The sequence below is a fragment of the Erythrolamprus reginae genome, chromosome Z (genome assembly GCF_031021105.1).
Source record: "Erythrolamprus reginae isolate rEryReg1 chromosome Z, rEryReg1.hap1, whole genome shotgun sequence".
NCBI classification, from domain to species: domain Eukaryota; kingdom Metazoa; phylum Chordata; class Lepidosauria; order Squamata; family Dipsadidae; genus Erythrolamprus; species Erythrolamprus reginae.
The window spans coordinates 116,929,563-116,943,875 of record NC_091963.1 but is presented as its reverse complement, the minus strand read 5'-3'; the positions used below and the strand labels follow the sequence as shown (position 1 = coordinate 116,943,875).

Below are 14,313 nucleotides of genomic sequence, written 5' to 3'. Positions count from 1 at the left end.
GCCTCAAGCAATGTGCAGGTGGATGTGGGGGAAACATCCACATACCGCAGGCCTGTTTTGCTCCCAATGGAATCTGCCGATGAAGCCTCCTCTGACCAAGGAAGCGTGGGTGACAGGGAATAGGAGAGTTTGGCAGACAACCCAGGAGGAGATCAATCATCTGTATCATCCTTGGATTCTGAACAAGAATTAATGACACATCCATGCATGCGTAGAGTGATGCATAGGAGACAACAACTGAAGGATTATTACAAGAGAAAATGAGGCCACCTGTGGTTGGGTGGGGCTGCTGTAATTAGTGCTACTGATAAAAAGTGAAGCTTGGTGTTTTAGCCTTGTGGCAGTTTATCTGATTCATTGTTTTGTCAAGATCATGGTTTTTGTACTCTTCAAGATTGTGTGTGGACTCTCTGGACTTTAGAATTGGACTCAATTTCCCAGTTATTGGGTGAGCAATTTGATTGCGTTTAACCTGTGCCTTGTGTGTACCAGAAAATTCCTTTGACATTTAAAAAGGAACTGTTTCTGTTTTTCTGTGTATAAAAACTTTTGGGTTTTCCTTTTATTGTGTGGTGTGTGTCTTCCTGGACTAATTACCCTGTAATTACGGGTGGTTGAAACACGCCGGCAGAACAATATAGACTAGTCAAATGTTTCAACCAAAATCCATACAGTTCATATTCACCTGGTGCTGACAAATTCCTGATTTCCCTTGCGCTTTTCTCTAATATTTATGTTACTATTACAAGTTTTTTTTCATTTCAGCTTCTTTTTTATTTGCATCTATTTCCTTTAATTGTGTTCTTGTTGTATTTCTATGAGTTATCCCATATCTGTGCCCAGAACTACACTGTTTCTTCCTTGTCAGGAATTGACTTATCCATTGCAGTCTCTCCATTGATGGATTGGTAAAAACCTTTCAGATTGGATTGATGTAGAATAGGATAGAATTTTTTATTGACCAAGTGTAAATGGATACACAAGGAATTTGTCTTGCTGCATATATTGGAGACTATGTGTATAATTTGCAATTTGAGTTTTGTATCAACTGTTATTCTTGACTAGGGATGTTATTTGCTGCTTTATTATTTCCAATGTTTCCTTGATCATCTTAATTTCTAGATTATATTTACTATTCAAATCTTGGTTTTCTTGATCTTCAGCTCCTTTTATTTCATCTGTTCTACCTTATTTATTTGTGATCTCAGCTTGCTGATCTCATTTTCCAACCTGATCTTCCATTTTGGTGTGTCACTATTTGGTTTTTCTCCCTTCTTTATTATTATTATTATTATTATTATTATTATTATTTGTTGCACAGTCAGCTAGAAGCGTAGCATGTATTAAAATTTTCATATAATTTAGTGAAGGTATTGATGAGCTGAAGAATTTTGGGATCCCTGATTTAGAGAGTTTCTCACTAAAAAGGAGGTGGTGGCTGTTTTGCTTAAGTGGTATATTTTCTTACTCTTTGAGCAAAGAAAGGAACAAACATTCCCTACATTTTGGCTGATTTTCTTTTATATTTTAAATTTAAAATTTGACTGTTTTTTCTTAATATTTGAAATATATTGCTGATGACAATTTTTCATCAGTTTTTCACTTAACAACCACTCCCTCAGTAACCTTTAAACTTTCAATAGTCCTGAATGATGGGTATTTATGATTGTTTCTTGTAGTTGTGACCATTGCAACATTCCTGTGGTCCTGTGTTTATGTGCTTGGTTCTTGACAAATGCCTCACAAGCATTGTGTTGCAAACCAATCCTGGGATCGCCATTTGCAAACTTCATGGCCATTTCCCAACAAGCCAAGTGAATATTATTATTATTATTTATTATTATTATTTATTAGATTTGTATGCCGCCCCTCTCCGTAGACTCGGGGCGGCTCACAACAATAACAAAGACAATGTAAGAACCAATCTAATAATTAAAAAAACACTAAAAACCTTATTATTAAAAGCAAGCATACACACAAACATACCATGTATAAACTGTATAGGCCCGTGGGAGATGTCTCACTTCCCCCATGCCCGACGGCATAGATCAGTCTTAAGGACTTTACGAAAGGCAAGGAGGGTGGGGGCAGTTCTGATCTCCGGGGGGAGCTGGTTCCAGAGGGTCGGGGCCGTCACAAAGAAGGCTCTTCTTCTGGGTCCCGCCAAATGACATTGTTTAGTCAACGGGACCCGGAGAAGGCCAACTCTGTGGGACCTAAGTGGTCGCTGGGATTCGTGTGGCAGAAGGCGGTCCCGGAGATATTCTGGTCCGATGCCATGAAGGGCTTTATAGGTCATAACCAACACTTTGAATTGTGACCGGAAATTGATTGGCAACCAATGCAGACTGCGGAGTGTTGGTGTAACATGGGCATACCTTGGGAAGCCCATGATTGCTCTTGCAGCTGCATTCTGCACGATCTGAAGTTTCCGAACACTTTTCAAAGGTAGCCCCATGTAGAGAGCATTACAGGAAACTGGATGAAGTAACAAATACTGATCATGTGACATACTTAGTGACAGGGATGTGCCACTGCCTGGATGAGGGGGAACGCAATGGGGTAGCAAAAATGGAGCTCCACCCCAGAGCACCCAATTTGCACTGAAAGACATTGAAAGAAAATGCATAAGCCACGGCCACAGTGTGATAGTAAAAATTTTGCTTAGTGATGTCCCAGGATTTATTTAACAATAGCAACAGAAAGTGCTGTTGCTGAGTAGTGCCGTCAGGTGACATTGTGCTTTAAAACTGTATTGTGCAGTGATGGAAATTAGAAACATAGAATCATAGAAGACTGACGGCAGAAAAAGACCTCACGATCCATCTAGTCTGCCCTTATACTATACTATACTATACTATACTATACTATACTATACTATACTATACTATACTATACTATACTATACTATACTATACTATAAATTCTAAATATTTTGAACTATGTAATCAATAAAATCTAGACTTTACAATTGGGGGAGGGGCAATATAGCCTGCATGATAAATCATTGAAGTATATATGAAATTAATTTGTTAATGGAAAAAAGCATGTACTAATTTATATACTTGAGACAAATTATAGTCTGGTGTATAATTAATATAATATAAATATAGTGACTTTAATGCTAATATAACACTAATATCTGTATGTACTACTATTCATTTAATTTTCCTTGACTTTCTTCTGTACTTAGTATGTGTTTTCTTTTTAAAAAGTGGAAAATTAATAAAAATATTTGAAAATAAAATAAAAAGGAAATTCTAATTATCATCTTTAAATGAGGACTACCTGGATGAAACAGAATATCATCTCAAGAGAGGAAGTGTCAAATAGTTCCCTGACTAATTTCTTTCTTTTTTTAAAAAAGAAATTGACTTTAAACCATTTAATGAGAAATATTTATTTCTTTCCACATGAAAGGAAAAAAGAGGAAAGGAAAAAGTACATAGTGGATGGAAGAAAATATATTTGCGAATAAACAGAGATTTTAAAATTATAAGTTTTTAAATGTACTGTATTTCATTCAATAATTAGCTGAATGTAAAAAATTCATTACTGCACAACATTTTAAGAAATAATTATAAAATACTAGGCATTAATATTTATATTGATATTACCACTTTTGTTATTATAAATGAACACAGTCTTGTAAAGAAGCAAAAAAGGAGAGGAAAAAAGAAAACTTAATAATGGAATAAAAATAATTTAAAGTATGAGTAAAATTGAGTTCTAAATTCTCTCCAGTAGTACATAACATCAAAATATTTATAAATACTTAAAATTGCTTTTGGTTTCTCACAGTTCCTTCACTTAAAAATAATTCACTAAGTAGAGTATTTACACTTGCCTTATTATGTGGCATTAATAGGTAAGGTAGCCATTAGTTAAACTTTTGACTGTTTTGACTGTTAATTTTGCATTTGTTGTTGCTCCCAGTAGAATCTGTCGACAAAGTCTCCTCTGACCAAGGAAGCGTGAGTGACAGGGAAGAGGGGAGTTTGTCCAACAGCCCAGGAGGAGATCAGTCATCTGTATCATCCCTGGATTCTGAACAAGAATTAATGACACATCCACGCATGCGTAGAGTGATGCATAGGAGACAACAACTGAAGGATTATTACAAGAGAAAATGAGGCTGTGGTTGGGTGGGGCTGCTGTAATTAGTGCTACAGATAAAAGTGCAGCCTGGTGTTTTAGTCTCATGGCAGTTTATCTGATTCATTGTTTTGTCAAGATCGTGGTTTTTGCTGTTCAGGATTGTGTGTGTGGACTCTCTGGACTTTAGAATTGGACTCAATTTCCCAGTTATTGGGTGAGCAATTGGATTGCATTTAACCTGTGCCTTGCATGTACCAGAAAATTCCTTTGACATTTAAAAAGGGAGCTGTTTCTATTTTTCTGTTTATAAAAACTTTTGGGTTTTCCTTTTATCATGTGGTGTGTGTCTTCCTGGACTAATTACCCTGTAATTACGGGCAGTTGAGACATGCCGGCAGAACAAGTTTCCAGCCTCAGCATGATAGGATAAGATGGAAACTGTGCAATAGTCAAGATTGCAATTGTGGAATTGTGCAATTGGAACTTCTTCCCACTGGTTTTACATTTGTCAGCATTAGAAAGGGGCAGGGCTTCAATTGTGTAGATGCAGCTGCCCTCTTGACTTTTTTGACATCCCTTCTCTCCCAGATGTTCCTATGTTTTTCAGGCACTCAGGAAAACTGATTTCCAACATAACCTGATACCAGAATAAGAGCCTTGCTTGACAGGTAGCTTAAATCCTGCAAGGATAGCTGCTGAATTAAAACATTATAACACATTCTTCAGCTCAGTCTTTGTAAACAGCAATGGCTCATGCCCAGTATTTCCTAGTCATATCGCAATCAATTTCAATGAACTAAGACAAATTGATTTTACAGAAGATAATGTTAGAAAGGCATTATGCAACCTAAACGATATCTATCTACTGGATGTGATGGACTATGTGCATACTTCTTAAAAGAGCTCTTCACAACCTTGTCTGAACCTCTAAGCATACTTTTTTAAAAAATCCTTCAAGACTAGCTCCTTATTCAACCTATAGTCACTAGCCACAATCATCCCTATCTTCATAAAAGGAGATCCAAGCAATGTTGAAAATTACAGACCAATCTCTTTGGGTTGTGTCACAAAATCAATCATAAACCAATCCACTACACCCCACTTAGAAACTAATAACCTACTCTTCAACAAACAATTTGGTTTGAGAAAAAAAATATCCTGTCATCTACAACTCTTAAACCGCAAAAACATATGGACCATTCAACTTGATCAGGGTAAAACAATAGACACAATTTACATTGACTTTTGCAAAACCTTTGATTCAATAGCACACAACAAACTACTGTACTTCTGAAAGTAAAATCCTATGGCATCTCTGGACTACTACATGATTGGATAACCACGTTCCTGTCTAACAGATAACAAGTGGTAAAAAATCCTGCTCCTGTCAACAGTGGTGTCCCCTAAGGCAGTGTTCTAGGACCAACACTCTTCACATTCTACATAAATGATCTTTGTGAACATATTAGAAGCAACTATGTTCTCTTTGCTGATGATATTAAACTATTTAATACCACCAACAATGCTGCTACCTTTCAAAGAGACCTTGACTATTAGAAGAATGGTCAAACAACTGGCAACTTCAAATCTCAACCAACAAATGCTCTGTCTTACACATTGGCAAAAAAAAAATAAATCAGAATACAAAATGCAAACTTGGAAGAAACGAACTTGTAGATGACACTCACTTGGCCAAAGACCTTGGAGTACTCATATCCAATGACCGAAGGGCCAGAGACCACTGTAACAAAATTGCAAAAAAAGCCCCGAGTTGTTAATCTAATCTTATGTAGCTTCTTCTCTGGCAATATTACACTGCTAACCAGTGCTTACAAAACACCAATTCTGAAATACAGCTCACCTGTCTGGAACCTGCATTGTATATCAAATATTAATACAATCAAGACACACCAGAAATATTTCACAAGAAGAGTCCTTCACTCCTCTGCTCGCAACAAAATACCTTATTCCACCAGCCTTGAAATACTGGGATTAGACAATTTACAACTCTGTCACCTCCGATCTGATATAATTATAGTTCATAAAATCATATACTAAATGTCCTTCCTGTTAATGACTACTTCACCTTCAACCACAGCAATACACGAGCACGTAATAGATTCAAACTAAATGTAAACCGCCCTAAACTCGACAGCAGAAAATACGATTTCAGCAATAGAATGATCATTGCCTGGAATGTACTATATGACTCTTTGGTTTCTTTCCCAAACTCCAAAAACTTTAACCTTACATTGTTTACAGTCGACCTCTCCCCATTTCTAAGAGGCATGCATAAGCGCACCATTGTGCCTACCGTCACTGTCCTACTGTCCTATTGCCTTCTTTTATCGTTACTTTTTACTTATGTTATGTTTTTACAAATTACTACTATCCTATACATATTTGACAAATAAACAAATTAAATAAATAGATAGATACCGGTAGCTAGTTAGTTAGTTAGTTAGTTAGTTAGTTAGTTAGTTAGTTAGTTAGTTAGTTAGATAGATAGATAGATAGATAGATAGACAGATAGACAGACAGACAGACAGACAGACAGACAGTCAGACAGACAGATAAATACATAAATACATAATAAATGAATGAATGAATGAATGAATGAATGAATGAATAAATAAATAGTTCACCTCTGCTCACCTCTTTTGTTGGTACTCATTCCAGCAATCAACCAAACCGGGACCACGATATATATTAGCTAGGCGTACACATAGGGACATATTTTCTTGTTCAAGCTGCCCACTCCTCCTCTGGGCATCCTATGGAAAAAGAGAGCAGTTGAAGCCATGTTTGTGTTTCTTTATCTCTTGTTCTGGGCCAAGTTTTTTTTTTAAAGCATTATTTTCCCAATCATTCTCATTCATTTTGATGGGAAGATCAAACTTGGGATCCTTTTCCCCAACAAATACCTGGCAAAGGCTGTGGCTCTATATTAATGACAAGATCATTGGCTCTAATTTTTTAGAATTACTGATAATGCAAAGTTCACAATCTCTTCTCCAAATTTAACTGGATCTTGGTACTGAGAAGTGTTAATATTCCTCTGCTCTCAAATACTTTTTATTAATATCCCCCTATATCCCGTATTTCTATTTTTGCTGCAAGGAAGAATTGCATCTCTCTCTCTCTCTTATATCCAGCCTGCAAACATCCAGAAGATTTCTAGACAGCAGCTAAATACTACAATAAACATTAATTCCTTGCTGCCACCTAGTGATCTTATGGATTTGTACTGGACAAACAGAGAGACTGACAAATGGAAGTGTGATGGTACCAATTGGTTACTTTGATTTCTGAATCAATGCAAGTAATGAAGCATTAACAAGAACAAAAGCAATTCATTTTATTTCATTTAAACTACTTCAAAAAGCGGTATGGAAAAAATAAAATAAAATGATACAAGCAAAATAATAATAAAGAAAAAAAATTAAAAACCAGAGAAAATGAAAGGGCAAGATGGGAAAAGGCAGCCACTATGAATCATGAAAAAGAAAAAAAGGCTAATACAATGCAATTGACATTTTTAATTTGTTTCACTTCTGTTGCTTTTCTGTGATGTTGCTGTATTATAGATACATGAATTATTAAAATTCAATTTTCCAATGATGAGTGGAAATATATAGAATCCCAGGTCTCTCTCAAACCATTAACCCCCAAATCATACAGTTTTGTTTTCCCCAATCTTATGGAGTCTAGTTTTGAATATTCATGACAGCTTTTTGATTGTTGGAAGCTTTCTACCACATCCGGAGGGCAACCACTTGGGAGGGCTACTACAGATTTAATCATAACTAAGAAGAGAAAGAAAATTACATGGAGTCCTTGAGTTATGGCCAAGGGAAGGTCATACGATGCTCTCAGAAGACTGAAAGTGTCATCAGACTTCACCAACTTGATCAGACATCAGTAATGATAGAAGTGTAGAGCTTTCAGAAAACTCTTGTACAATTTTTTCTCCTCTATGATTGTGGATGTTGCTATCTTCCCTTCTCTTATAGTTCCTGCATATAATAATTTCATTTATAACTTTGGGCAATAACTCTGTTAGTATTGGAGAGAATGTTCTGCAAAATTCCAGAAAGAGAAATAATCTAAAGAGAGCCTTTTTCCTCCCAAATTAATATCTTTATTACATTGCTTCCTTTCTGAGGATCATTTGAATTCTCTATCCTATCTTGTTCTACAATCTTGGGAAGTTTTAACTTCTAAACGAAAGAAAACATTTGATTAGCCTTATCAGAAGATGATAAATCTAAATAATAAGCTTTTTCAGTAGTTTATTAAAAAGAAAAATGTTTCTTACTCTTTTTTCTAAACTATTATTTATTTTTAGGATGAATATATTTGATATTGCCTCTGTAATAAGAATTCCAGAAATAATTGTATCTTGAGAAAAGCTGGAGGTGTCTCCAATATTGTCAAGCTCTTAGGGGTCTGTTTTACTGCTAAATAAATATGGATCAAACTAGGATGGAAAATTTTGAATTATGACCTAACACTACATGAAGATGATCTGTCTTAGCTCTTGGTTATGATTAAACCACAATATCCACATAAGTAAACCACAATATCTAGTTATCTTGAAGAATATCTTGAGGACCTGGATTGTTGGGGCAATATACTGGCTCTGTTAAAAAGTGCTATTGCTAACATGTTGTAAGCCGCCCTGAGTCTAAGGAGAAGGGTGGCATTAAAAAAAAATCAAATAAATAAATAAACAAACAAACAAACAAACATACATCACATCTTTTTAGAGTTTCAGACAGGAGCAGTGGCCACCTCTGTTAGTTTGAAATGCATATATTTCTGCATATAAATAATGGATGTATTTTTTGAGTTGTTGTTTTTCTCACTTTTGAAATTTCAAGCTGTTTACATGTCAGGCACATAGGTAGGGTACCAGCCATGGAGGGGGAGGTGGTTCTCCCATAGAATCCTAGCCTCCTCCTCTTGCTCACCACTAAAACAATCTGCTGTGCCCCTCTGCTCCCACTGGGGCTGCCAACTTGTGGCTGGGATTCTGGAGGAGAATCCTGCAGTTACAGCTTGCAGGTAGAGGAGAAGCTCAGAGGTCTCTCAGCGAGACACAAGGTGGATGCGGGCAGCCACAGCACCCACCCAAAAGCCTTCCATGTGTTACTCTGCGACTTCTGGGCTTCCCCCCTGTCCTTGTCACGGCTCCAGTGGGGGCAGCAGCTTCAGGAGATGCTGGTAGCATGGGTGAAGGTTGGGAGGGGGGTGCAACACATGGAGGCTCCCTGCAGTTTCTCTTTCTCTGCCCCCCTCTCTCATGCACACAGACATACACTTCTCTTCTTTCTTTCTTTCTTTCTTTCTTTCTTTCTTTCTTTCTCTTCTTCTCCCTCTCTCTCTCTCACTCTCTCAACAAAATTTTCTCTTCCTTTCTTCCTCTCTCTCTTCCTCTCTCTCTCTTGCATCAGAGCAGCAGCAGCGGGAGAAGGAAGAAAGCAGTGCATCCTTTTTTGAGACACACTGGCACAGGCAGGAGCACAGGTGAAGGTTGGGAGTGCAACATACTCTCAGTTCTTTAGCTCATCTGGGCTGCAGCTGAGCATGTGGCCATGAGCTGGTGAATGGGAAGGCACCCCTCCCCAGCCATGTCTTTCTGGATGAGACTTGGGAAGAAAACAACAGCTCATGGCTTCTACATTTTTCTGCATGAAGTATCCCAGCAAAAAACAATGAATGGGAAGAAAGCCAGAGCTGTTCCAGCCCACATGTTCTCCAGGCCAGCAGCTGTTTCTCTCCTTCATTGCTCTTTATGGGAAACAGTTTAGCGCAGCACAGTGAAATGTAGCAGCCAAGAGCCATGCTTTCCTTTAAGCGCTGTGGGCGGCAGAGGGAAACAGGTGCTTCTCTCTGCACAGATGAGACTTGGAGGAAAGCGAAGATCATAGCTTTTACATTTCGCTGTGCTGCACAAAGTATCCCAGGAAAACAGTGAAGGGGAAGAAGGCCACACAGAGCTGACCCTTCTTTGCAACAGCCGAGGACCTTTTCCAAGCTGCAGGGTGGGGCGGGGACTGCAATGGCAGTAGCTTTGGGATGCTCCTTCCCTCAATGGTCCATTTTCTTACTTTATTTTCTTCTTGGCTCTATGCTTTTGATCTTTCTTGGGTGCATGTGTAGAAGAAGAAAACCCAGAAAAATTCACAAAAAAAGAGATGGCAGTGCCCACAGACTGACACCTATCAATCAATGAGCCGGGGTGGTGCAGCAGGTAGAGTGCTGTACTGTATGCGACTGAAGCTGACTGTAGATCTGAAGGTTAGCGGTTCAAATCTCATCACCGGCTCAAGGTTGACTCAGCCTTCCATCCTTCCGAGGTGGGTAAAATGAGGACACGGATTGTGGGGGCAATAGGCTGGCTCTGTTAAAAAGTGCTATTGCTAACATGTTGTAAGTCGCCCTGAGTCTAAGGAGAAGGGCGGCATAAAAACCGAATAAATAAACAAGCAAGCAAGCAAGCAAGCAAGCAAGCAAGCAAGCAAGCAAGCAAGCAAGCAAGCAAGCAAGCAAGCAAGCAAGCAAGCAAGCAAACAAACAAACAAACAAACAAACAAACAAACAAACAAACAAATAAATAAATCTGGTTCGGTGATGTCATTGTGACATGACCAGCAGATCATGCTTGTTAGGCATTTGTCAAGAACTTTATTCTAGGCCAGGGGTAGGCTTTTCTATGGCTTTTCTATGACTTGTGGACTTCAACTCCCAGAATTCCTGAGCCAGTCATGCTAGCTCAGGAATTCTGGGAGTTGAAGTCCACATGTCATAGAAGAGCCAACTTTGCCTACCCCTGTGCTAGGCCAAACTGACATCTTCTAAGTTCCACTGATTATATAACAACCCAACATTATAGGAGGCAGCAAATGAAACTTGGAACAAGCATGTACAACAATCTTCATTTTTTCCTTTTCTTTTCTAAGAAAAGCAACTTCAGTCTAGAAGTATTGTGGGGGAAATATTTCCACACTGCTGATTCCTTGACCCTCAGCATTTGCTGCAATGGATTTTAACCCTATGCTTGTACTATAATACCAAATGTAGAATTTACTCCAAAGAAGTAAATTCTTGCTTTAAGATGTTCCACTATTATTCTCTTAACAATAAAATATTGAACTGAAAAATATGAATTGCCTCAATGGTTATATTCTCAGTAAATATTAGTGTCCTGTTTCAGTCTATTTGGGGAAAACCAGTTTTTCAAGAAAAGTTAAAAAAAATCCTACTTTGTATCTGGAATAAGGAGTGCAGAGAAAAATTAAGGATACTGTATGCTTCAATATTTAAGTATGAAAGATCCTCTAAGCAAAATCCTTAACGAAAGGAGCTTCCCTTACCTGAATCTTAGAGATCTTGAAATAATGATGACGTTGTGCTTCTGGAGAACTATTATCTACCTTGCTCCTGGCTGGACAAAGCAGATAAAAGAAACATTGGCAGCTCCACTAGGTAAACCAGACCAGACTAGAGGTGCACTTCATTAATTGGCTACAATAATAGGATCTTGAAAGTTTGATTGAGCTATCCCTCACCCCAGTGTTCCTGAGACCCCTGCCAAATATTGTCTTGCTTCCAGAATGTAAAGAATGCTTGGTGATAGTTCTTGTACAGGTCATCAAGACCATCTCTCTTACTCTCTTACAAATATAACATCCTTCAATCAAGTTGGGGATATTGGGGCATGCATAAGTGCACCAGTGTGCCTTCTTTCCCCTGTCCAATTGTCTCTTCTTATCTCATTTATCTTTTCTTCCTTTCAAATATGTTCACCTATGTTGTGGTTAGCTCTGGCCCAGCTCCTGCCCCAAGGACTGTGGATGTGGGGGAGACATCCACATGCTGCAGGCCTGCTTTGCCCCCAGTGGAATCTGCTGATGAAGGCTCCTCTGACCAAGAAGACATGAGTGACAGGGAGGAGGAGAGTGTGGCAGACAGCTCAGAAGGAGATCAATTATCTAGCTCCTCCTTGGATTTGGAACAGGAATTAATGATACAGCCACGCATGAGGAGAGCGATTCATAGGCAACAACAACTGAAAGATTATTATCAAAGAAAACGAGGCCACCTGTGGTTGGGTGGGGCTGTGGTAATTAGTGAGGCTGCTATAAAGAGCAGCCTGTGGGTTTGGCCATTGTGGAGGATTATCTGATCATTGTGTTTCGTGACTGCTTTACTGACTTGGACCTTTTGTGTGCTGATTTTTCCCCGCTTTGAAACTAAACCAGAGCAAAGTGTGTTTCACTTTGTGAAAAAGGAGGACTGTGAATTGCCTCACAGCTGCAAGCTAAGTATCACAGAACTTATAAGGGACTTGTACAAATTACCAGTTTGTTTGGAGATGAGTACTCTTTGCTATCCCAAAAGAGGGCTTGGTTTAAGTGAATTTTCATTATAAAAAACATTATTTTGAATTTTCAAATGTGTGTGTGTCTGAAATTGTATCTGTGCATTTTTGGGAGGATTCTACCAGAGAGCTCGACAGAACAACCTATACTTTTATATCTTTTCTTCTATTCTTTTCTTTATTTATATTACCACATATCTATTCTCTTCAATGTGTATTATGTATTGGACTAAATAAATAAATACATAAAGATAAATAAATATTTCCAGCTACCAGACCCAAAGGGAAGGAGAGGATAGTCTAAGAGTAGAGATTGGCAGAGTGAAAGTTTTTGCAGTATCTTGCTTTCCAAGTACAGGTTGGGAAGCTGTGCCAATCTGCAAAGTATCAGCTTGGTGAAGTCACTTGCCCCCTTGGCAAACTGCAAGGTGAAGAGTTATTCAATCCAAGGGTGGGTTCTAACTTACCTCACCACCAGTTCACTCCCCCCGGCACTGGGTGGGTGCACACCATAAACCCAGCTTCTGTGCATGCGCAGAAGCAAAAATCAAAATGGGGGTGTCTAAGGGGCTGCCAAGAGAGCCAATTCAGGGGTGTGGCCAGTCGGCCATTGCTGCCAGTTTGGCGAGCAGAGGGAAATTTCTGCTACCAGTTCTATAGAACCTGTCTGAATCGGAAGGAACCCACCTCTGGTTCATTTTATTTATTTATTTTATTTATTTATTTAGTCAAACATGTATAGCAGGGGTCCCGAAACTTTTTACACAGGGGGCCATTTCACGGTCCCTCGGACTGTTGGAGGGCCGGACTATAAAAAAACCTGAACAAATCCCTATGCACACTGCACATACCTTATTTTACAGTAAAAAAATAAAATGGGAATGTACTATTTAGGGGGGGAGTCTGAAATTCACAAAAGTTTATGTTTTGTTTTTAATTTTCTTTTGTTAACATCTGATTGGCTATACAAGGTATTTTTGGTTTATAGAAAAATGTATAAAGAAGGAAGCACTTTGTCATAATGGTTAATACATTAGAAATATAATTGGTGTACTTTTTGAAGGAACATTAAGGAGGGAATTTAATTAAAAGAAAAGTATGTACCTGGATGACAACTTTAGAAAAAAAAATTGCAAAAATTGTGGCTTATTTTGTAAGTGTGGCTTCATTGTCATGTGACTGGGTAGGAGTGGCTTGCTGGCCATGTGACCAGGTGGGAGTGGCTTGAAAGATCACCATCGTTCAAGTGAAATGTTAAGTCCTCAACTTACAACCTCACCAGTGTCACTCTCTGGGGTGACAATTTGCTTCGTGTTTCCCACGCTCTCCTTCCTGGGTCGCCCCCTGCCTCAGGCTGGATAGATAGGTAAACGGGTACCAATCAGCTCTTGAGAAAAGAGGGGGGAGGAAGTGGGCCCCGTGCAACTCCTGCCGGTGCTGGTCTCCCTGCCGCTTTCCGAGGAAGAGGAGGATGATTGGAGGGGAGATAGTCAGCTGGAGCTGGGCACACAGCTTCATTTCTGCCGGTGGAACTGCGTTCCACCCCGTCCTGCCTGCTACCCACCCCTGGTTGTAACAGGATAACAGAGTTGGAAGGGACCTTGGAGGTATTCTAGTCCAGCCCCCTGCTTAGGCAGGAATCTTACATCATTTCAGACAAATGGTTATCCAACCTTTTCTTTAAAACTTCCAGTGTTGGAGCATTCACAACTTCTGGTGGCAGGCTGTTCCACTGATTAATTGTTCTGTCATGAAATTTCTCCTTAGTTCTAGGCTGCTTCTCTCCTTGATTAGTTTCCACCAGGGCCGGGTTCCAGTTGCATTTCGCC

General features: G+C 38.9%; 1 protein-coding gene across 1 annotated transcript in view; it reads right to left on the bottom strand.

Moving 5' to 3' along the window:
- CFAP97D1 (CFAP97 domain containing 1) overlaps positions 1–14,313 on the bottom strand; it is a 50,182-nt gene that overhangs the window by 33,660 nt on the left and 2,209 nt on the right. Inside the window, exons 2-3 of the mRNA XM_070729767.1 lie at positions 11,478–11,548; positions 6,754–6,872 (exon numbers count right to left, since the gene is read on the bottom strand). Of these exons, the coding sequence (XP_070585868.1) occupies positions 6,754–6,872; positions 11,478–11,548 (190 nt within the window). The remainder of the gene's footprint in view (positions 1–6,753; positions 6,873–11,477; positions 11,549–14,313) is intronic.